We start from the raw sequence: 25,243 nt of genomic DNA on the forward strand, positions 1-25,243 counted from the left end.
TGGTGACTCTAAATTGACCGTAGGTGTGAATGTGAGTGTGAATGGTTGTCTGTGTCTATGTGTCAGCCCTGTGATGACCTGGCGACTTGTCCAGGGTGTACCCTGCCTTTCGCCCGTAGTCAGCTGGGATAGGCTCCAGCTTGCCTGCAACCCTGTAGAACAGGATAAAGCGGCTACAGATAATGAGATGAGATGAGACTAATATTAATAAACAATCGCTTCAATCGCCCATGAAGGTAACAGCCTGGGCCAATCACTCATCAAACTGCATTTGAGTTTAACTTAAAGCAGGTGAAGCATCAGAGTTTAAACAAACAAACAAAGAGAAAAAAAAACTCCTCACAGTGGATCAGGACAATACTGTGGCTGAGGAAGTCGCCGCCCCTTTAAGAGGAAATGTGTGATGTCATATGGGTCGACCTCTGGGTAAGGGCTCGCTCCTCGCGTCAATAACTCCCACAACAGAACCCCAAAGGACCACTAGAGAGAGCAAGAAAAACAAAGAAATGCAAATTTGGTGAGTGACAAAGACAGGAAGTGATTAAGTAATTAAAAAAAAAAAGATCCACAATGATTGAGGGAGTTGGAGGAGGAATAAAACGTGATGTGATGTGCTGTGCTGTTATAGGAAATTAATCCACAATCGGGAAGGAGCAGATGTGAATATTTTCTGATAACATGTCCCGAAGTGTGTCATTTTCACTCTTGCACCACACCACCAGAGCAATTTGTTGACAGTTTTGCTGTTTTTGATGTTTGATTAAAAATCACAGTGTGTTGCAATCATTTATAATTACAGTTAAGCCTTGCGATAGATTGGTGACCTGCCCAGGGTTGACCCCGCCTCTCGCCTGACCCTGATGGATAAGCGGTATGGATAATGCATGGTTACAAAACATCTACAAGACAAGTTAGTGTTCTCGCCTTGTTCCTTCACCAGCTTTTCTTTCTTTTTACCTCTCGTGAAGTTGAGCGAAAAACAGCACAAGTTTTCAGCATAAAAGTTACAGCATAAAATCCTCAGTCCTGAAGGCGTACTGAACTATCCAAAGCGCCGACGCCGGAGACTACACCTACACACGTGATATAAACGCCTACTGACAGAAAGCTTCACTGAATGAATGCTATGTTATTCTTTGTTAAATAACAAGAGACTTAAGTGTTTATATTAAAACGTGTGATTTGAATTACAGTCCGTCAGGAAATTAATCCACTCTTTCAGATTTGAGAATTCCCCAGCGCTGAGGTATCACGCTGACTTGCTACAGTGGAATGTTTCCACGCCCACCCCTCTGCGTCTTTCTGTGTCTCACCACGTCAGATTTGGATGTGAATTTTTGCGTCTGCAGGCTCTCGATGGCCATCCATTTGACAGGCAGCTTCGCTTTCCTGTGGTCCTGGATGCTGTAGTACTCCTTATCGAACACGTCACGAGCCATGCCAAAGTCCGCCACCTTCACCGTGTATGACTCGTCCAGCCTGCAGGAGCAACAGACATCATCACAAACTACTGAAATAGTAATAATAATAATAATAATAGCGTGTTTTAGGCTCACATGCAGTTGCGGGCAGCTAGGTCTCTGTGCACAAACTTCTTCTGCGCCAAATACTCCATCCCCTTGGCAACCTGAAGCCCGAAGCCAATCAGGTCCTTGACTGTAGGGCTCTGGGGTAAAGAACAAGGTTAGCGGTAAGAATAATAACGACACCCTGCGCGTCAGAGATGATTAAGAGCCTCTCTGGTCCGCGGGTCATCACTCACCCTGTTCTCACAGCGTATGAAGTGACGCAGGTCTCCATGCTTCATGTAAGGCAGCACCACTAAGGGGAGCCCTTCATGAGGCAACAGGATGCCCAGCAGAGAGAGCACATTAGTGTGGTGGAAAGCCTTCATCAGAATCCCCTCCTTCAAAAACTGCTCAACCTCCTCCACGTCTGTTATCCCTGAACACAGAGACGGAGAGATGATTATCGCAGAGACGTCCATCACTGGATCGCTGGGCAGTGATCTTATCCTGTTTGCGTATTTTAGTTCATAAATACATGCCTTGTTTGCATTTCATGATCACAACTACCACATTTGGAGCTGTCCTGTGAGCTTACCGTCATAGTGTACCGTCCTACTTTTGGTGGATTTTAAGAACATATATCATAGCAGCACTCATACTGAGACTCTGAGTCAAACATTTCTCACACTGACCGATCTATGGTTGCAATCTGCCACCATTTCACTTTTTGAAAAATGTGTGACCTGTCAGTTTTGTAAGACACTCTATACCTATTCCTACCATGATTAATCTGAATCAGCAAAAGCGACCCAAAAGGAAGTTGTGGCGACGTCTGACCAATTACCAACGCTGTGCCAGTGTTGCGCAATACTTCGAGTATGAGCTTATCACAGGTACTTACTGTTACTGAGTGACTTCACAGCACAGTGGGTTTCCCATTTGTTGTGGTCGGTGGTTAGGTAACCGTGGTAAACTGTGCCGAAGTGACCTGCAAACAAAACAGTGCTAAAATCTGATACCCAAATACAACCCCGATTCCAAAAAAGTTGGGACAAAGTCTCATCTCATCTCATTATCTGTAGCCGCTTTATCCTGTTCTACAGGGTCGCAGGCGAGCTGGAGCCTATCCCAGCTGACTACGGGCGAAAGGCGGGGTTCACCCTGGACAAGTCGCCAGGTCATCACAGGGCTGACACATAGACACAGACAACCATTCACACTCACATTCACACCTACGCTCAATTTAGAGTCACCAGTTAACCTAACCTGCATGTCTTTGGACTGTGGGGGAAACCGGAGCACCCGGAGGAAGCCCACACGGACACGGGGAGAACATGCAAACTCCGCACAGAAAGGCCCCGCCGGCCACGGGGCTCAAACCCGGACCTTCTTGCTGTGAGGCGACAGCGCTAACCACTACACCACCATGCCGCCTTGGGACAAAGTACAAATTGTAAATAAAAACGGAATGCAATGATGTGGAAGTTTCAAAATTCCATATTTTATTCAGAATAGAACATAGATGAAATATCAAATGTTTAAACTGAGAAAATGTATCATTTAAAGAGAAAAATTTGGTGATTTTAAATTTCATGACAACACATCTCAAAAAAGTTGGGACAAGGCCATGTTTCCCACTGTGAGACATCCCCTTTTCTCTTTACAACAGTCTGTAAACGTCTGGGGACTGAGGAGACAAGTTGCTCAAGTTTAGGGATAGGAATGTTAACCCATTCTTGTCTAATGTAGGATTCTAGTTGCTCAACTGTCTTAGGTCTTTTTTGTCGTATCTTCCGTTTTATGATGCGCCAAATGTTTTCTATGGGTGAAAGATCTGGACTGCAGGCTGGCCAGTTCAGTACCCGGACCCTTCTTCTACGCAGCCATGATGCTGTAATTGATGCAGTATGTGGTTTGGCATTGTCATGTTGGAAAATGCAAGGTCTTCCCTGAAAGAGACGTCGTCTGGATGGGAGCATATGTTGCTCTAGAACCTGGATATACCTTTCAGCATTGATGGTGTCTTTCCAGATGTGTAAGCTGCCCATGCCACACGCACTAATGCAACCCCATACCATCAGAGATGCAGGCTTCTGAACTGAGCGCTGATAACAACTTGGGTCGTCCTTCTCCTCTTTAGTCCGAATGACACGGCGTCCCTGATTTCCATAAAGAACTTCAAATTTTGATTCGTCTGACCACAGAACAGTTTTCCACTTTGCCACAGTCCATTTTAAATGAGCCTTGGCCCAGAGAAGACGTCTGCGCTTCTGGATCATGTTTAGATACGGCTTCTTCTTTGAACTATAGAGTTTTAGCTGGCAACGGCGGATGGCACGGTGAATTGTGTTCACAGATAATGTTCTCTGGAAATATTCCTGAGCCCATTTTGTGATTTCCAATACAGAAGCATGCCTGTATGTGATGCAGTGCCGTCTAAGGGCCCGAAGATCACGGGCACCCAGTATGGTTTTCCGGCCTTGACCCTTACGCACAGAGATTCTTCCAGATTCTCTGAATCTTTTGATGATATTATGCACTGTAGATGATGATATGTTCAAACTCTTTGCAATTTTACACTGTCGAACTCCTTTCTGATATTGCTCCACTATTTGTTGGCGCAGAATTAGGGGGATTGGTGATCCTCTTCCCATCTTTACTTCTGAGAGCCGCTGCCACTCCAAGATGCTCTTTTTATACCCAGTCATGTTAATGACCTATTGCCAATTGACCTAATGAGTTGCAATTTGGTCCTCCAGCTGTTCCTTTTTTGTACCTTTAACTTTTCCAGCCTCTTATTGCCCCTGTCCCAACTTTTTTGAGATGTGTTGCGGTCATAAAATTTCAAATGAGCCAATATTTGGCATGAAATTTCAAAATGTGTCACTTTTGACATTTGATATGTTGTCTATGTTCTACTGTGAATACAATATCAGTTTTTGAGATTTGTAAATTATTGCATTCCATTTTTATTTACAATTTGTACTTTGTCCCAACTTTTTTTGGAATCGGGGTTGTAATTAGACACTGTGTTAACATCACGATGTGGTAAAAGAAACTGCATATCAGCTCATATCATCATGACGTGATATTAGAGTGCTTAATAAGGTGTTCAAAGTGCACCTGCAGCTCAGGAGCGTACCTTTCCCGATGATCTGATGGTACTGTACGTTCAGCATGGACGCCGGGATGAGGACGTCCTTCACCTCCTCCAGGAGCTCAGGGTGGAAGCTTGAGATAGAAATTTTCTTGGAAGGCAAGAGCGGGTTGAGGCTGGGGTCCAGCGTGTTGCTGTAGGCCAGTCCTTGAAACGCTACAGGCACGGGAGACGCAGTGCTCGTACTGAAGCCATGTTCTCCTGGAGCGTAATACACGTCATGTAAAAATATAGTGGAATCCCAGTGAATAGCACTTTGCTGTCATTTGTTTGATTTTTTTAACTTGGGATTCTCTAAAGCCATGAAATCTGATGTGTACAGAAAAAAATTTACAAAGCTCAAGAGTGGTCTCACCTCTATTCTCACTTCGTCTGTAGTCTCCGAGAGGCAGGAGCTCGACGTTGCCGTTGCCTGAGAGACTGTGATTGTGAGAGTAGTGGGAAAGCCGACTCTCAGCCAGAGAAGCTGCACATTAGACAAGACGATTTTGTTTAATCTTGCACACATAAGGGTTTTAATTATTTTAGCAGGAAGGGAAATTTACTTGCACCAAAATTATTTGGACTGCATCAACTCGACTGAATCACTGACAAAAAAAAATAAAAATAAAAAAAGGCACAATTCTGCCTCACCGGTCTTCTTCTTCCTTAGGTGTTTCATGGTGACATAAGCCAGCACTGCACCGGCCACCAGAGCTCCCAGGATGCCGAGCACGATACCCACTACATAGTGGTTGCTCACCAGGACGACCGTGCCCACGGCATGAACGTGGCCATTGACCGTAATCTTCACAAATGGGAAAAAAAAGATTTAAAAAAATATCAGCATGACTAAGACTCAAAAAAAAAATGAACCACCTTAAAAAATCATCACACTCAGTAAACAGCCAGAAGAGACTGAGATCGCTGGTGTAACAATCTCATCTCAGAGGACTCACCTTCACAGGTAAGCCCTCGTTAGGGATGGTGAGGTTTTTGGGGATGCGGCAGGTGATCTCGTTATCCAAAACCTTCGCTCCACAATCGACCCCTCCGACGGTCATGGTAATCTTCATGCAGGAATTCACCAGGTTCAGCTTCTGGTGCTGTCTCACACACACACACACACACACAGAGTACAGCATCATAAATATAACAAATCCACTTATTAAAAACACACTCGGGAATCTTATCAGTTCAAATAAGGCTGGTTTCACCCAAGATGTTTTTTTTTTTAGCCAATCAGATACACAAAGTGGCGATGAAAAATAATTCTTGTTCGTGAGCAAATATGAGATTACTGACATGTTGGATGACATTTTCCAACTTTTAAAAAGACCTACTCTGCAGGGTGATGTGACATAGATAGCTTAATGTGTACTGCACTTTTCCGGAACTTCACTCATTTCTGGGACATTTCCAAGTGCATAATTCCCACTTTCCAGGTCTTTTCCATGACTGGAAAAGTAGCCTATAAAAGTCCGGGCTTTCCACATACATTAACAGTTTCAATGTTTTGCACTGACCGATACTATCTCACATGATCCCACTGTGAGTCAAAGGTCAAAGTGAGGTTAAACCAAAATGTCAGCACGCACACACACACACACACACACAGCGCCTGTAGCCCACGCACATGTAAAGAAACTTCATCAAACCCAGGATAGAGTGTGAGAATGTGCCCCTCAGTCTCAAACGGAATGGGTCTGCCGTAGGGGTGATAGGAGAAGTCCTGCTTCCACAGACCCACAGCTCCATCCATGTCAAAGGAGAGCTCTCCTTCTTCCGTCTCATCTCTGGGGAAGACGGGAGTCACACACTCCATACGGGTGGACTTGGCTTTTCCAATGCATTCCTAGGAAAAAAAAAAAAGCATGAGGCACAGAGATAAAGCTTATATCCTGAAGGACAATTAGACCTTTGGGTAATTGGTCTTGAACAACAGTCCATCACTTGTGTACCGGATATCGGGTTAAGACGAAGGTTCTCACTCAGGGTTATTTATATTTAGGCACATAAATAAATAAAACCCAAGATAATTTGCAAACCATTAAAAAAAAAAAAAACTCAATGGAAGGCCAGGCCTTACAGTGGAAACTGGTTTCAGGTGGCTCTCTTTGGGTTTGAAGTGGATGATGGTCCTGTAGACAGAGTCCAGGTTTTTCCCTTCGATCGTGATTCGCGAGCCGCTACAGATCAAAGATGGAGAAATGAAAATAATTAAAAAGAGCCTGAATGACGAGTGTGGTGATGGAATTGACTCTAAAGATGTATTTAAGAGGGGCGGCACGGTGGTGTAGTGGTTAACGCTGTCACCTCACAGCAAGAAGGTCTGGGTTCGAGCCCCGTGGCCAGCGAGGGCCTTTCTGTGCGGAGTTTGCATGTTCTCCCCGTGTCCGTGTGGGTTTCCTCCGGGTGCTCCGGTTTCCCCCACAGTCCAAAGACATGCAGGTTAGGTTAACTGGTGACTCTAAATTGAGCGTAGGTGTGAATGTGAGTGTGAATGGTTGTCTGTGTCTATGTGTCAGCCCTGTGATGACCTGGCGACTTGTCCAGGGTGTACCCCGCCTTTCGCCCGTAGTCAGCTGGGATAGGCTCCAGCTTGCCTGCGACCCTGTAGAACAGGATAAAGCAGCTAGAGATAATGAGATGAGATGTATTTAAGAGAGGCCTGCTGTGAAAACACGACATGTCGTACTTGTTGAAGCTGCAGTCGGGCTGTACGGAGTGGATCTCGGGCGTCTCCTTGTAGCGGAACACTCTGGTAGTGGAAATGCGAAACTTATCGATGTAGACTTGCAGCACGACATCCTTCACCTCATGGACATGGTCAGAAAGACACAGGATGGAGGACAGGGTCTCCTGGATGACAGACACGCTGCAGGACAGAACACAGCGTTTACTCGTTCACTCATGAGCATTTACTTCTTGTACCGGGAAAAGACATTTTGGTCACATGCACATACACACACCCTTTGATATGACAAACTTCGCCATCCAGGGTGACCTTTCTGGTCTTCCCCGAGTGTAAAAAATCTCCGGTGATGTTGATCAAGGTGCCTCCATTCATGGGACCGTAATCCGGCTGCACCTCTGTGATGTTGGGCAGCTGAGACACACAGACACAGGACACAGTGCTGTTACAGACAACTCGCTAAAAAAAAATCATTCAAACTTCAGTTTAAGAGTGTCCAAGAGAGCTAAACTGGCTGTGCTGTCTGAGTGGAAGGGGCAACACACATGAAAATTGTGTACAACTCTGAGATCATATACTGTATGTAGAAGAGGGCAGGAAGTCCTTTCCTCAGAGTGTGTTACGCTGCCCTGTTACATCACAGGAGCAACGCTGTGGTGGAGTCTCCTGTCTCGAAGGAAACACTCCAGTTGGTTAGTGGATGGGTTTGGGAATTAGCAAGTAGGAGAAAAGGGAGAAAAAAAATGTTTCACAACAGCAAAATATTATTTAATACATGTTGTGAGGGAAAAAAAAATCACGAGAAGACAATATTATGTTATGACATGGACCAGGGCAATGTGTTCTTGTTTACTGAGGATGCAACATCCACCCTCTTCATGCAGGACTTTTTTTTTTTGCGCATTTCAGGCAGCGCTCGAAACTAACGGTGTCCCGATGTCCCGGGGACCATAAAAAATGTCATCGGGACACAAAATTATCATATCTGGGACAATCCCGGGACAATGGAAAAAAATAGATCTAGAAAAAAAGTTCTACATTAATATTATTTACAAAGCCGTAACACACACGTAGACATTCACCTAATTTGTCAATTTTAATTTTAAAACGTTAACAGCGAAAAATACATAGTAGCTACACTTTCGATGCACCTGCATCCGTAGGCTACAGAGCAGCGCATTCTGTTCTAGAATCTTCGGCCGGAGTCCGCATTATATGGACTTGGAATGGAATTGCTACCGCACACGCTGCGCCGACTCTTGCCAGAACAAAAATGCTGAAGTGGTTGAAGCGGACCGACCGCGGGGAAGAAACTGAAAGCCCGGACATAACGTCTCCGGGACCTTCAGGATCCAAAGTGTCATCGCCTGGTCTGCAGGCAACGCTAGCAACTGAATGAACACTGTTAGACACGTTATAAAATACAACAGGAATGATGTGGATGATATTGACGGAAGATACCGTTCAACAGAATAAGTGAGTTTTCTTGGTGTCTTTCTAGTTCAGAAAGTTTAGTCAGTCAGCAGCACAACTAGGCTCGGACCTGCCACTATGCTGATGTTGCTAACATTTGCACCCACGTTTCGGCAGCGAAAGTTCATAAAATGGATAACGGAAAGTTCATAAAATGGATAACGGAAAGTTCATAAAAATGGATAACGGTAATGGATAACGGAAAGTTCATAAAAATGGATAACGGTAATGGATAACGGAAAGTTAATAAAATGGATAACGGAAAGTTCATAAAAATGGATAACGGTAATGGATAACGGAAAGTTCATAAAAATGGATAACGGAAAGTTCATAAAATGGATAACGGTAATGGATAACGGAAAGTTCATAAAATGGATAACGGAAAGTTCATAAAATGGATAACGGTAATGGATAACGGAAAGTTCATAAAATGGATAACGGAAAGTTCATAAAATGGATAACGGTAATGGATAACGGAAAGTTCATAAAATGGATAACGGAAAGTTCATAAAAATGGATAACGGTAATGGATAACGGAAAGTTCATAAAATGGATAACGGAAAGTTCATAAAAATGGATAACGGTAATGGATAACGGAAAGTTCATAAAAATGGATAACGGTAATGGATAACGGAAAGTTCATAAAATGGATAACGGAAAGTTCATAAAAATGGATAACGGTAATGGATAACGGAAAGTTCATAAAAATGGATAACGGTAATGGATAACGGAAAGTTCATAAAAATGGATAACGGTAATGGATAACGGAAAGTTCATAAAATGGATAACGGAAAGTTCATAAAAATGGATAACGGTAATGGATAACGGAAAGTTCATAAAAATGGATAACGGTAATGGATAACGGAAAGTTCATAAAATGGATAACGGAAAGTTCATAAAAATGGATAACGGTAATGGATAACGGAAAGTTCATAAAAATGGATAACGGTAATGGATAACGGAAAGTTCATAAAATGGATAACGGAAAGTTCATAAAAATGGATAACGGTAATGGATAACGGAAAGTTCATAAAAATGGATAACGGTAATGGATAACGGAAAGTTCATAAAAATGGATAACGGAAAGTTCATAAAAATGGATAACGGTAATGGATAACGGAAAGTTCATAAAATGGATAACGGAAAGTTCATAAAAATGGATAACGGTAATGGATAACGGAAAGTTCATAAAAATGGATAACGGTAATGGATAACGGAAAGTTCATAAAATGGATAACGGAAAGTTCATAAAAATGGATAACGGTAATGGATAACGGAAAGTTCATAAAAATGGATAACGGTAATGGATAACGGAAAGTTCATAAAAATGGATAACGGTAATGGATAACGGAAAGTTCATAAAATGGATAACGGAAAGTTCATAAAAATGGATAACGGAAAGTTCATAAAAATGGATAACGGAAAGTTCATAAAATGGATAACGGTAATGGATAACGGAAAGTTCATAAAATGGATAACGGAAAGTTCATAAAATGGATAACGGTAATGGATAACGGAAAGTTCATAAAATGGATAACGGAAAGTTCATAAAATGGATAACGGTAATGGATAACGGAAAGTTCATAAAATGGATAACGGAAAGTTCATAAAAATGGATAACGGTAATGGATAACGGAAAGTTCATAAAAATGGATAACGGAAAGTTCATAAAAATGGATAACGGTAATGGATAACGGAAAGTTCATAAAATGAATAACGGAAAGTTCATAAAAATGGATAACGGTAATGGATAACGGAAAGTTCATAAAAATGGATAACGGTAATGGATAACGGAAAGTTCATAAAATGGATAACGGAAAGTTCATAAAAATGGATAACGGTAATGGATAACGGAAAGTTCATAAAAATGGATAACGGTAATGGATAACGGAAAGTTCATAAAATGGATAACGGAAAGTTCATAAAAATGGATAACGGTAATGGATAACGGAAAGTTCATAAAAATGGATAACGGTAATGGATAACGGAAAGTTCATAAAAATGGATAACGGTAATGGATAACGGAAAGTTCATAAAATGGATAACGGAAAGTTCATAAAAATGGATAACGGTAATGGATAACGGAAAGTTCATAAAAATGGATAACGGTAATGGATAACGGAAAGTTCATAAAATGGATAACGGAAAGTTCATAAAAATGGATAACGGTAATGGATAACGGAAAGTTCATAAAAATGGATAACGGTAATGGATAACGGAAAGTTCATAAAATGGATAACGGAAAGTTCATAAAAATGGATAACGGTAATGGATAACGGAAAGTTCATAAAAATGGATAACGGTAATGGATAACGGAAAGTTCATAAAAATGGATAACGGAAAGTTCATAAAAATGGATAACGGTAATGGATAACGGAAAGTTCATAAAATGGATAACGGAAAGTTCATAAAAATGGATAACGGTAATGGATAACGGAAAGTTCATAAAAATGGATAACGGTAATGGATAACGGAAAGTTCATAAAATGGATAACGGAAAGTTCATAAAAATGGATAACGGTAATGGATAACGGAAAGTTCATAAAAATGGATAACGGTAATGGATAACGGAAAGTTCATAAAAATGGATAACGGTAATGGATAACGGAAAGTTCATAAAATGGATAACGGAAAGTTCATAAAAATGGATAACGGAAAGTTCATAAAAATGGATAACGGAAAGTTCATAAAATGGATAACGGTAATGGATAACGGAAAGTTCATAAAATGGATAACGGAAAGTTCATAAAATGGATAACGGTAATGGATAACGGAAAGTTCATAAAATGGATAACGGAAAGTTCATAAAATGGATAACGGTAATGGATAACGGAAAGTTCATAAAATGGATAACGGAAAGTTCATAAAAATGGATAACGGTAATGGATAACGGAAAGTTCATAAAAATGGATAACGGAAAGTTCATAAAAATGGATAACGGTAATGGATAACGGAAAGTTCATAAAATGAATAACGGAAAGTTCATAAAAATGGATAACGGTAATGGATAACGGAAAGTTCATAAAAATGGATAACGGTAATGGATAACGGAAAGTTCATAAAATGGATAACGGAAAGTTCATAAAAATGGATAACGGTAATGGATAACGGAAAGTTCATAAAAATGGATAACGGTAATGGATAACGGAAAGTTCATAAAAATGGATAACGGTAATGGATAACGGAAAGTTCATAAAATGGATAACGGAAAGTTCATAAAAATGGATAACGGTAATGGATAACGGAAAGTTCATAAAAATGGATAACGGTCTCATCTCATCTCATCTCATTATCTGTAGCTGCTTTATCCTGTTCTACAGGGTTGCAGGCAAGCTGGAGCCTATCCCAGCTGACTACGGGCGAAAGGCGGGGTTCACCCTGGACAAGTCGCCAGGTCATCACAGGGCTATGGATAACGGTAATGGTGAAAATGATAAGTTGGCCTTATAAGTGCCAACAGATATTCAAGGTATAAGTAGATGAAATGAACATAAAAGGGGTCTTATTTTCAACTAAAGTGTACTGCAGATGTAGTGAGTTGAAACATTTTCTGAATGAGCTAGTTGGCCCCTTTAAATAAACGGGTATCTATTCATACAGTGAGATCGCCAAAGTTTAATAAACTGAAAATGCAATAACTGTAATTTTGAAGTAGATGATGTATAGGACATGTGTCGCTTGTGTCTTAAATGATATAAAGGGTTCAAAATCACATAGTTACAAATATAATAGTAACTTCATATGATAATATTAACCACTGGTTATTTCAGAGAGGAAAAAAATGGGGACACTATTGCTTCCATTCGGGACAATACAACACAGAATTCGGGACCACTGGGGGACACAAAGAAAAAAAGTTAATTTCGAGCCCTGATTTCAGGTTTTCTAACACAGTTCGATCCAGGACAGTTAAATATGTATCCTAATTATATAATGGCATTGTAGGGTCGAGTCCATAATGTAATATACTCCAATACCCAGGCGCAATGAAAGACCAACAATGATACTCTGAGACAAAAAGACATTGATAGATGACATACAGAAATAAAGTACACCATAAAGTACACACACTTCTTCAGACCTAATTTCTTACATTCAGCAAATATTTCTGAATTTGTTTTAAATTAAGTATAAACTCTCAATCATTAAACATTTATATGTGGATTTTTTTTATGTCGATCAAATAAAATACCACAAATGTGAATCCGGGCATTTCGTCAGTCCCGTTGATGAAGTAAGGGCCTTCCTTGCGATCCTCACGCACGCTCACTGTGACGTTAATCGGCTTATTAAACGGAGGCTCCGTTACCCCGGACCGGATCTTACACATCAGCCTGTGGACATACACGCAAAAATCCTGCTGAAAATATTCAAATAGTCCTGTGTACAGAGTGAATGTACTTAAATTACGAATAACTCCATACTACATGTTAATAACATAATCAAAGGCGTAAAATAGCTGCAAAAATATTACAGCAAGATATATTTTCTGGAACGGAACTATTTTTACTTTAATTTTACGATTAAAATTGTAAATCTAAAGACATCTTTATTTTTAAAAAATCCCTTGAAGCAGAACAGTTTCTTTTCCAGACTTGAGTACTGAGCTGGATTCAGCCTGTCGAGTTCAAGCATTACATAATTCTTTTTTCATCATGTCATCTCGCCAGGAAAAACAAGAACAGCTTTTTAAAAAATGACGACATTTTTAATTTCTTTTTGATGACCTGCTACATTAAAAATCTTTATTTAATCACAAATAAAAAGGAGTGTTTTTAGAGGACTCCTGATTCTTACCTTAAATGCCTTATGTACTTGTGGACTTGAGTTTGTTTAATGAACAAAAAGCTGTGTAAATAAATGTGTGTGTGTGTGTGTGCTCACACTGTGCTGTTGCTTTTTTGAGGGTACACCATGCAGCTGGTTTCTCCGAACTTCACCACGTGAGTCATGGTGGTGATGTCAGGTTTGTGGGGCGACTGGAACTCGAATCCACACAGCGACACCTCCGTCTGACCATCAGGGGGCGCTGTCTTTGGGAAGAACTACAACGGCAATGATGATTCGGTTTCACAGTCAACAGTTATAAAGTCGACAGATCACTGAATGATGATTATTCATAACTACTCATCATGTTTAGGCTTAAACTCTGTAATGTGTGTAATCTCGTTTACGTCTGATTAATTTCCGTGACAGGAATGAGACATTGTTTCCCGACCCTGACGGCAAAGTCATAGGTGGAATAAAAGATAAGATAAGATAAGCCTTGTGGCAATAAAAATATGGAAACCCTCTCTGTTGCAGAGACTGTAGGTGCTGCTGGTGTATCACCTGTAATGTAAACAGGAGTCACACCCTGTAGTGTGTGTGTGTGTGTGTGTGTGTGTGTGTGTGTAGGCCATGTAGCTCACGTCAGTGATGACAGGTGGGCAAAACTCTTTGACCCAGTTCCCTGAACACTCAGACTGCCAGGTGCACCGTCCAGAACACCAGCCACAAGCCATAAACCTCGGTGCACTCAGACACTCAGCACAGGTGAGGAAATGGAGACACCCTGGACCTCTCTGAGGCACCTGGATCATCTGGACAGAAACGTAAAAATTCATTTAAAATAACTGTGAAAGGGCATCAATAAAGTCTGAAGCAGGAGCAAGAGGAGAAGTTAACCTATATCAGCATTTCTATGAATAATCTCTGCATTTGGCATCTTTTTCATCAACCAGACCATCGTCGCTCCTGAATGTCAGGCAAAATATCGGAAATGTCAAACAACTTTAGCTTGGTTATCAGTTCTTCTTCTTGTGATCTGTTTAAAAATCACACGAATGACGATTTCCTGAGATAAATTGAGCTGAACCTCGGCCGCTCACGCGCTTCTCATTGTTAAATGCAGACTCTGCAGGTGGAATAAATGTATAAAGATTTGGTGAAAATCTTTGTGTGTAAACATTCAGCCAGTGAGACGTGGTAATGAGTAAAAAGTCTATCTTAAAGTGTATCAACCTCATAAAATGATAAAGTCACTGAAGTCCATGCTGTCTCAAACGACAATGCAAGCATTAAGGATAAAGTTATACAATAACCTGAGAGCGGTGTTTCACGCCGAGATAATTTTTCCTCCACTCATTGAATGATAAAGCTCGACACAAGCGTGCTATCTCAGGCTGTGTTTCACTGACTCAAAAAGCACCTTTCAAATCCAATCAGCTAAACAAATATTTGATATTCGTCTTGCTGAATGTTAAGCCAGGTATTATCTTGGATGTTTTCCAGCACTGAATAATGCAAAGGATATTAACCCGACAATCATAATCTAATTTCTGCAATAATGTCACGATAATGTCAAGTCAGCTGTCATAAAGGTATCAAGGTAACAGCATATGGGGATTCTGAGATGTTCACTATTGCACGAGATGACTCGATTACCTTTGGTAATGGCTGTAACAACAACAACAACAACGTCACTCCATATCTGAGCTCATACCTTATTCCCCACGACAAACAGGAGATGGTCTGGGAGAAGCACAGCAGCCGTGGACGACACCCTCTGGTTGTGTGCGAGGGAATAGTTGGCGAAAAGGAAGGGACTGGACCGCCGCAAGACGAACTTCAATACAAACAGAGTCGATATGTCACACAAAACACAGTGAATTTAAAAAATAAAATAAATAACCCGCAACACATGATATGACATGACGCACCACTCAAAATGTCTGTTTTCTAATTTTTTCATAACTCGATATACAGTATTTCATGAAAAGGAATAATAGCATGGCGTTTTTGTGCAATTTCGTTCATGTTATGGTCAAGAACGTCAAACTAGACGCTTCTCTCAACATAAAGAAACAAACATGTTCGTGAACTCAAGAAATTAAGTGTGTTCTCTGCATAATTTTCCTCTTCAGGTTTTCATCCTGATGATTAAGAATCATTCTGATATTGATTTTAATAATCATTTAATTATTTATTCATAAATTAATTAAAGCTAGACTGCCTTTCATATTTTTCAGGTTTAGGTCATAAAAATAATTTTCCCGACACCCAATTATTTTTGTTTAGTGACCGAAAGCTACTGAATTCGAATCACAGACTTCCAATTTTATTAGTTTTTTTTTTTAAACAGAACAATTAATGAATTTATCTCCACGTGGCCCTAAATTCTCCGCTATTTTTTCCTGCTTCCCCATGACCCGATTCAAGATACTACGTCATACATCACGTGGTGGGCTTTCCCCGTTCACGCAAGGCATTGTGGGATACAAATTTGAAACAGGAGAGAAAAAAGGAGGACGTGAGTGTGCGAATGAAATGTGAAAGACCGACTACAGTAACGGAAAGAAAGCGAGAAGAAAAGACGTTATGTTATATACGAAGGAAAGGAAACGCAGGACCAAACTAATAAATATTGGCGCTCAGCGAGCACCTCGGTGTGATCAGCTGTTCGTTTAGTGACAGAATGACAGAACTGTCAGTGCACACTCAAAGGGAAACCTGCGCATGCGCACACACACACACACACACACACACACGGACTTCCTCTGTCTGCTTGACTGCGCCAAGCGAGCGATTTCATGCACATTATTTGCTTTAATCCCCTCAAATTAAATAACTTCCCAGCCACAGAATGGCCTGATATTTTATGAGATATTACAGAAATAAACATATATCACAATGACCGCATTTCCGATGGAACAAAATTTCACCGATTTTATGAAACTGAAAGACAGTCTACTTTTGATTTTTTTCAGTGTCACTTTCATTCTGGAGCTGACCGTACAACGAAGGTTTGTAGAAATTATTTTAACATTTTAAAAATGGCACATTAGAGGGTTCTGGTGGTTTAGTGATAGGGTTTTGTCCGAAGGAGAAAATTTACGGTGTATCATAAGTCAGTGTTGTTGATATAATTATGACGGTCCCTGTGAGGACACATTTTCAAAAGGGCTTTGAAGGCAGAACACATGACAAGGATGCTGAGACACAGCAGAAATGATCTTTGAACTATGGAATAATCCAGTGTATGACGGAAGAATGATCATACTGTATGACCCCACACACACACTCTTCTTCCGGTGTGTTTCCTGATGGCCAGATTCTCTGCTGCACCAAAGCTGACAGCAGAAAGGTGAATGATGAGATATTTAGCACTTTATTCAGTAAAAGGTGCATGTACAGAAGGAGGATCTCAGAAACAACCATTCGAGACAGATGTGACTCAGTATCGCCTATGGTGGGGGAGTTTTGGTTTTTTTTACATTTCAGACTATTTTCCTTTTCAGTTTCATTTTCTCCGTGAGAATCGTGTGTTGTGTCATGCATGTCGTACCTGTAGCAGCCTGCCGTCGGCCGTGCCGATGTGAGCGAGGGTTTTGTTGTCGATGGTAGTGACGAGCAGGGAGGTGAGCAACGTGTCTCTCATCTGTCTGTTGAGCAGATCCACTCTGTAACATGACTGGGCCACCAGAGTGGGCTGATCTCTGCAGCTCACATTATGCTCCATGCTCTGCTCTCACACATACACACACACACACACACCAGATTGAGCAATCATGTCTGGAATTATTTTTCTCCCCCAGCAATATTTCCAAAGATGTATTTAGATCTGCAGATCAGTTAAATTCAGTTAAAAAAGTTGAAACTGATAAATCAGACTCTCTGCTGTAGTTATTTTGTTTTAAACAAGTTATAAATCTCCCATTTTGCACATAGAAGACATGGTAATGTATCCGAGTGCTGCATTTCACTCAGCCTTTTTCAGCTTGCTGATTAATTTTCTTTTTATTATGACTCAAATTCCTCCAGTTGAAAAGGAGAAAACTAACAAACCTCCGTGATCACACAGAGCCCCATCAGAGTCACAGTGGGGTTTTTTTTTTAGCTATTTTAAGTTCCCTTGCAATACTTTTGCATGAACCTTCACTCTTATTGCAAGATAATGCAAAAGCAGCTCCAAAACTAAATTCCCCACCATCACCCTGAGGGAGCTCCATACACAAGTCACCTCTGTGGAAAATAACAGCAATGTCTTCCAAAATCATATCTGACAAGATGCTCTGACTGTAATCCTGTCCAAGGGAAACACGCCCACGTCAAGTCATGGCAAGTCTGGTTCATATAACGCAAAGGCTTCAGCGCTAAACCGTGATGTACTGTATGTAATGCTCACTAAAATCGTTCAGAAGGATGAGAAACAGAAAAGAAAGCTCTGAGACTTTATCCAGTGAGGAAATTGCTCAAAATCAAAGGTTCCTGACTCTGAACAACCCACACAACTGACCATGAAAGCTCTCGCAGCCCACAGCCGTCTGGAACAGAGCTGAAGTATGAAAAATGCACATACGCTTGTTGCACAAATAAAAATCCACAGAGGATACGCTGAAAAAGTACCTTAGTACTGATTTACTGAAACAGTTATTCAACTCAAACAGTCATGGCTGGTAGTGAAATTTCACAAGAGGCCAGAAACTACAGTATTAATAACTCCTTGAAGAAACTCATGCTGCACAATGTGTTGCGCAAGATCCTTTTCAATGACATAATAAGAATGGAATGAGGAAACTATCACACACACGATTTCTCGCTTGTTAACGTGCTTCAAGTCCTTAAGGATCGACTGGGTTCATGCCCTCCGAATACCAAACAGAAAAATTTGTCATGCTTTCCTTCGAAACAAAAAACACTAAACTGTTCTGTTGTGTCCTTTTATGTATTTTGTGCTTTGTTTAGACAGCACTTTGTTTTGTCCAGTGTTTAGTCTAGAAAAGAAAAGAAAAGAAAGGATGCCTCAGTAACTAAATACTCCACCTCATTTGGGCCTGCATTTCACATGCTTCTTTTCAATCACTGCTGATGTTACGTTACGTAAGGCTGTAAATAATATCAGACCAATTAAAGATCAGATCTAAGGGGCGTGTCACTCTGTGAGATCACCTGACCCGACCATCACTGATAAGAAAGGAGTCGCTGCAGTCTCGCTTCATCTTCGTTCTGCTGCTGCGCTCGGTTTCACTTAAGTCCAGGACGAAGGTGAGGGCACTTTATTAATGCCACCGTCAGTCTCAGGTCTGAGTCCAAACAGTAGTCCAAGCTGTAATACTCGGAGCTCTAAGGTGCTTGTGACGTGAGTAAAACTACTCTACACTCTTCCTCCTTTACATCTAAGCAAAGAGATTTCTTTCTCGCACTTGTCACCAAGCTCAAAATACACACTTCGAGTAATAAATAACATTACACGTTTTGTGACACTCAAGCATGAGCACTGATACACGATCATATAATATATACAAATCCTCATCATATCATAAACAAATAAAATAATAAACGAATCATATAATAGGGTGGCACGGTGGTGTAGTGGTTAGCGCTGTTGCCTCACACCAAGAAGGTCCTGGGTTCGAGCCCAGTGGCCAGTGACGGCCTTTCTGTGTGGAGTTTGCATGTTCTCCCCGTGTCTGCGTGGGTTTGCTCCGGTTTCCCCCAAAGACATGCAGGTTAGGATAATTAGTGGCTCTAAATTGACCATAGGTGTGAATAGCTGTGTGTCAGCCCTAGGGCTGTCATGATTACCGGTGTACACGGTTACCGCGCTAAAATATTTTGACGGTGACCATAACCTTCTGAGTGTCAAAACCGCGATAGCTTCCATTTTCGCGAGACTTTGAACTTTCGTGCAAGTTTTCCCGCCGACACCACTCAAGTTCACTCACTCACTGTCCGAAGTTCAAGCATGGCGGAAGGAGGAGACTGTGGTGGTCATCAAGATGAAGACATCTATCCGCCTTCCAAGCGGATAAAATCGGAAGTGTGGAAATATTTTGGATATTTCAAAAATTCGGAGGGACAACTTGTTGATGACGGTGCTCCTGCATGTAGAGTGTGCAGAAAAAAGGTGTCAGCGAAAGGCAGCAATACATCAAATCTAATGACTCATCTGCGAGACCATCATCAGCATCTGTACAGCAAGTGCAAGGTAGGTTAACGTGTATGTTTTAGCTGAAATGCGCAAAGTAACTTTTGACTTTTGACGAGGGAAGATGAAACAATTATTTCCGACTGTCAATAATGTTAGACCTTGATGATAATCTTTATTGTCGAAAGATGGCCACTGCTAGCAGTTTTAAAATGCATCTAGCACTAGCTGTGGTTAGCGCTATTCTGAGGTAAACATCACCATTCTAAGCTAAGTTACACAGCTAAACTTTCATTCGCCACAAGACGGTGAAAATGGATCAGTGAAACACACGAAGTACCGTATGACTTTGGGTCGAGGGAAAATACAACAGTTGTATCCGACTGTCAATAATGTTAAACTTTGATAATGATCTTTATTGCGAAGTGCGCCCACTGCTAGCATTTTAAAATGTGTCTAGCTGTGGTGTTTTGCGCTATTCGGATGTAAACACCATTCTAACCTAAGTTAAACAGCTCAACTGTCATTCGCCACAAGACGGTAGAAATGGGTCAGTGAAACACACGAAGTAGCTCCCGCCCACTCAACCTGAGCCACGCCCACTCAAATAACCGTGATAATACCGTACACCGCAATAATTTTGGTCACAATAACCGTCATGTTAAATTTTCATACCGTGACACCCCTAGTCAGCCCTGTGATGACCTGGCGACTTGTCCAGGGTGTACCCCGCCTCTCGCCCAGAGTCAGCTGGGATAGGCTCCAGCTCGCCCGCGACCCTGTAGAATAGGATAAGCAGCTACAGATGATGGATGGATGGATAATCATATAATACACTAATAATATACTGTACATCAAGCATCAAGTCAAATATTTTCCTAAATCCCACTTCTTTGTTTTACTTGAGAGGCATTCTCCATAATCCTTTAAAAATGGACAAATGTCAAGTGTGTGTATGGAGTGTAAACACACCTCCCTCAGGCAAAGAGAAGCTGCATTACGACTCATTCCTGAATCAGACCATCGGCCAGCTGGTGCAGGAGTGGAGCGCATTTCAGTTCATCAGCAGCGTGTGAGATTACAGACAGGCCTCAGCATTTCACTACACTCTGCTCAAAACCTGATTCAATTGTTTGCTGAAACATCAAGCTAAATGTTTCGATGTCAAAGACCTTCAAGGTGCAGACTCTCTCTTCCCAGAATCCAGTTTGCCGGTTTAGATTTGAAAGCATGTAACCACTATTCTGCGACGTCTCCGTGCACCAAAACATCTGCAAATTCCTTTAAAATCCATCTCAAACTTTTTCTTCATCGATGCATCATAGGCAGAAGTTTTGATTAGAATTATACCTGATATTTCCTGTCCTTCGAGGCCACCTGCGAGACTGCCGAGCCTGGTTCTGATCCATTACAATGGAACAACCATATGAAAACAGAATGAATCGGTCAAAATAATTTAAAATATAACTACTCAGACAAAATCTCTTCAATTTCATGTTACAATTTATGATCTACGGCTGAAGATGTCACTGGATTGTTGCAGACTGTTTTTCAAACAGTGAAATCCATAGACGTGAAAATAGTGACTCGATACTTGGTGCTGAGGAGGATTCTGGGAAGGGTGAGCCAGCCTCTTTAAGAAGAAGTCAAACTCAACACCGTGCCCCGTTTCATTCAGCCCTTGTGGACCCGTAGTGCACTACTCAACATTTTCTCCGCAAACTTTCAAGAACTCACAGTCAGCCTGGAGTGTGGAGACCTGTTCAGCTGGAAAATGTGGGTTAAAACAGATGCCTATCTGTGGCCTTTTTGATGCAAGTCAGAGCCATGTTTAAACATGTTGGATTTAACGTAGGCCTTCATATTAGGGTTGGGCGGTATTACGGTAAGAAGGTATCCCGAGGTATCCAAAAGTACCAACGGTATCGGTCTCATTACCGTCATTTTAAAAAAATATATAATATCTAAATAAATATGGAGTACATGAGGTCATAATATAAAATAATAAATTGAAGATCATCCCGAATAACTGTGTGATCGTATTTTCACTAATTCTATCAATTTCCTAAAGAAGTTTTCATCGCGTGCAGGGTTGTTTATGTCGTTACCATGGCAACCCTGCGTGACATTTTGGAGTCTGACAGAAAGCTTCGCAAGAGACTGAGCCCGGGGGTGTCATGGCTCAGATGGCTAAGGCACCGTACCATAAATCCGGGGACCCGGGTTCGATTCCGACCCGAGGTTATTTCCCGATCCCGTCTCTCTCTCTCCCCCGCTCATTTCCTGTCTCTCTACACTGTCCTATCTAAAAAAAAAAAAAAAGAGACTGAGACCGCGGTTGAAAGATGGCAAGTCAAGATAACGAGTTAGTGGCAAAAAAAAAATACAACATCGGCAGTGTGGCAGTATTTTGGTTTCAAACGAAAAGGAAGAGCCAGCAATAATGTAAATGACCGCGCAAAATCGAAAAAAATCTAATATGTCCCCTAAGGCACACCATAGCCTGGGGTACTCCACTTCCACGAGATCTCTCCAATGAGTTGTGTTTTGAGTAGGTTACATGAGTAACAACAAGGTAAAATAATATAACGTATGACATTTGGGATGTGGGTAATAAACGTTTGAAATGTCATCTACTGAAGAAACGGAAGAAAACATCGTAGCGTAAACTGTTCAGTTTCTGGTGGGAATTAGCAATGCGCTTGCTATCTTTGTTGGGTGTGTTAAACCGTATGGATTTAAGTGGAATAATTGTAAGGAGTTATGTGATCAAGACAACGTTTTAAGCAAGGTAAGGCCATTTGATTATTAATTTCCCCGCCATGGCATGACGTGGGCCCATATGATTTTGCCTTGTGCAGCTACCACGCATTTGAATTAGGTTCGCCTCATTTGCGCTGAAGAATATGGTTTATCACGCAGTCTAAACGGACTTGGGTGTTGGTTGATTCTTTTTCTTTTTTTTATTTCCCATGCTTGAAAGGGTATGATCCTGCTCATCGTGTACTTTTTTTTGATGGAGTAGGTGAAATAGTGCTGCAAATGGCGTTTCAACGCAGACATGCGTAAACGACAGTTGAATGCTATTTTCAAGATGAAGGAAGAGTTGCGTGATGCTTTGAAATATCTCTTAATCCATTCATCAATGCACAAAATTCGCTTTGCTGCTTAATCCATACCACAATGCACACAATTCGCTATGCTGCTTTTAAATAGTACATTTGAGGCATAGGCGCACGTTACACAGTAGGCCGAAACAAAATATTATTTTTTTCTCGGTAATACCGTATACCCCGGGAAAACACAGAGACGGTTTAAAGGTATCAAAATTTGGATACCGCCCAACCCTACTTCATATGCTGAAAAAAGAGAAGCTGACGGAACGCAACAGGGACAACAGAGGTGGAAGACTAAGACCATGTGTATTTTTAGCAGAGATCACTCCATGCGAGTTCTTCTGAAATTTCTTCTCCACGTTATATTTTTTCCAAGAGCTACAAAACAGATTAAAAAAAAAAACACTTTAATCAGTTTAATCAAATGTGATCACTCAGGCCTAATCGTGCAGACAATCAAATAATTTCAGTTTGCTCTTATTTTCTAAGAATCATCCCGGTTCTCGGGTGTTGATGTGAATCAATAGAATTGATAATGTGTTAAAGATAAACGCGCTCACTTCTGACAAATATGCGGATGTGGCCTGAGCAGAATTTGAGTTTTGACACCCCTGCTCTAGAACATATATTCATGAGAACAGAGGCTCGGTAAGAAGAGCCAACCTGAGCAAATAACCCTCGCAGTAATATTTTATTCAGTTTATGTTGAACCATTTACGATTAAAAAAAAAAGTCATTTTGTGCTGCTCTGCATCGTCCTACACAGACACTCTAAATAATAGTTCATGTCCAAGTCCCTCCTTTGCTCCGGAGTTTAATCTCAGAGTTGTCCCAAAGAGCTGCTGCTGTAGTTAGAAAGACTCTCCTGTTCTCACAGAGGTGATTTCAGTGACTATCGTAGCTCCAGGTAGGAAAGCGAAAGAGACGCTGCTGATTTATATTATGCTTCAGTGTAATGAGCCAACTATTGCGTAACTGTCTGGAATCTTTTTCGTTATATTTTAACTGCGAGACAGAGAACGAGTTCCGGAGTAGATAAACCATCAACGCATGACGCTGACCCCAACAGAGGCTACATTTCTGGTTTTAAACTCTGTATATATTTGAAATGAGAAAGCTATCGAGTCGACTTGAGCAGAATAACAAATTCTACCAAAAAAAAGAAGAAGAAGCTAAAACAATGAACGTGAGATGCTCCAGGTCCTCGCAATCTGCTTGCTTGCCAAAATGATGTTAAATTACTTCCTGGTTCTGCCTTCAGGTAATCATCTTTAATTATTCCTGTCATCGATCATCCGTTTCCTCTTGTCCCCTTCCTCAAGCTTCTTTTTTCTTGTTTTGGCTTCCAAACAGGTCAAAGAAAGTCAACATAAAGCCCTACTTTGATATTTTCATGGACTTACAATTGGACTTCATGGGCCCCCAAGCAATTATCCTATATCTCTGCCTCTGTGTGCTCATCCCAGGACTCTTTGACACAATCTGCTCATCCTGAACATCCTCTCAACACACTCGGTACCGTTTCCGCTCTGACTTGTTCATTAGGGACCTAAATCTATGTCCAGATGTCCATGAGGCTGAGTTGTGACATCATCCATTGTTAAAAACATTGTACAAACTAAATTTAATTCAGTGGACCTTAATTTGTGTCCGTCCTTTGTGTCCTTACTTTAAGCACACAGTCCTGGCCTGCCAGAGAAGGCACTTCCTCACTACTCTTGGATCCTTTCACCCTGCTTGGTCACAAATTTCCAGCTTCACGTGCCAAACAAAACAAACTCGAATCTCAAAGCAGATGGAACAAATCACCCTGTGCATATGAAAGTAAAATTGGAGCAATCATCCCTTCCTGCTCTTTTTTATATGTCATAATGGCATCGACATAATTTCCAGAAAACTCACACTATCCATTTACGATTCTGTCGTTACTCATCACTCCCACTGCATTCCCCTTGGAAGCATGGAGAGAGAGAGAGAGAGAGAGAGAGAGAGAGAGAGAGAGAGAGAGAGAGAGAGAAAAAAAGCACACACGCTTGGTTCAGGTCTGTGTTTTAGAAAAGTGGTTTTAGTGTCGTGCCACAAGTCTGTTTACTGCTTATGATCTGTGTTCTGGTTTATGGGCTTTTGTAAATAAAATACTACTTCATGAAATGTCTGCATACATCGATTTGTCATGTCTACTGTATAATCAAGTAGCGCTAGCAGTCTTTAGATCATCTTTTATGCCCTCACAATAAATTAATGTAAAGATAAATTTTCCTTAATTTTTTGAAATAACAGGAATGTTCTCTCGTCCGCTTTGGTCAGTCGAGGTTTGCATAAACAGGTAATTATTAACTTCTCATGGGACTTAAAAACTAAACTTTAAGGACACAGGTTTTTGTGATAAATGGGTCAAAATAGCAA

The 25,243-nt window shown here is 41.1% G+C and overlaps 1 protein-coding gene across 1 annotated transcript in view; it reads right to left on the reverse strand.

Moving 5' to 3' along the window:
* Window positions 1-25,243, reverse strand: part of mst1rb (macrophage stimulating 1 receptor b) — a 41,537-nt gene that overhangs the window by 9,918 nt on the left and 6,376 nt on the right. The window contains exons 3-20 of the mRNA XM_060910475.1: window positions 17,139-17,315; window positions 15,297-15,419; window positions 14,224-14,394; window positions 13,697-13,857; window positions 13,005-13,146; window positions 7,617-7,753; window positions 7,343-7,522; window positions 6,734-6,833; window positions 6,281-6,499; window positions 5,604-5,750; window positions 5,299-5,452; window positions 5,021-5,131; window positions 4,651-4,866; window positions 2,410-2,496; window positions 1,763-1,944; window positions 1,557-1,666; window positions 1,314-1,479; window positions 344-480 (exon numbers count right to left, since the gene is read on the reverse strand). Of these exons, the coding sequence (XP_060766458.1) occupies window positions 344-480; window positions 1,314-1,479; window positions 1,557-1,666; window positions 1,763-1,944; window positions 2,410-2,496; window positions 4,651-4,866; window positions 5,021-5,131; window positions 5,299-5,452; window positions 5,604-5,750; window positions 6,281-6,499; window positions 6,734-6,833; window positions 7,343-7,522; window positions 7,617-7,753; window positions 13,005-13,146; window positions 13,697-13,857; window positions 14,224-14,394; window positions 15,297-15,419; window positions 17,139-17,315 (2,720 nt within the window). The remainder of the gene's footprint in view (window positions 1-343; window positions 481-1,313; window positions 1,480-1,556; window positions 1,667-1,762; window positions 1,945-2,409; window positions 2,497-4,650; window positions 4,867-5,020; window positions 5,132-5,298; window positions 5,453-5,603; window positions 5,751-6,280; window positions 6,500-6,733; window positions 6,834-7,342; window positions 7,523-7,616; window positions 7,754-13,004; window positions 13,147-13,696; window positions 13,858-14,223; window positions 14,395-15,296; window positions 15,420-17,138; window positions 17,316-25,243) is intronic.

Source organism: Neoarius graeffei, chromosome 26 (assembly GCF_027579695.1).
Source record: "Neoarius graeffei isolate fNeoGra1 chromosome 26, fNeoGra1.pri, whole genome shotgun sequence".
NCBI classification, from domain to species: domain Eukaryota; kingdom Metazoa; phylum Chordata; class Actinopteri; order Siluriformes; family Ariidae; genus Neoarius; species Neoarius graeffei.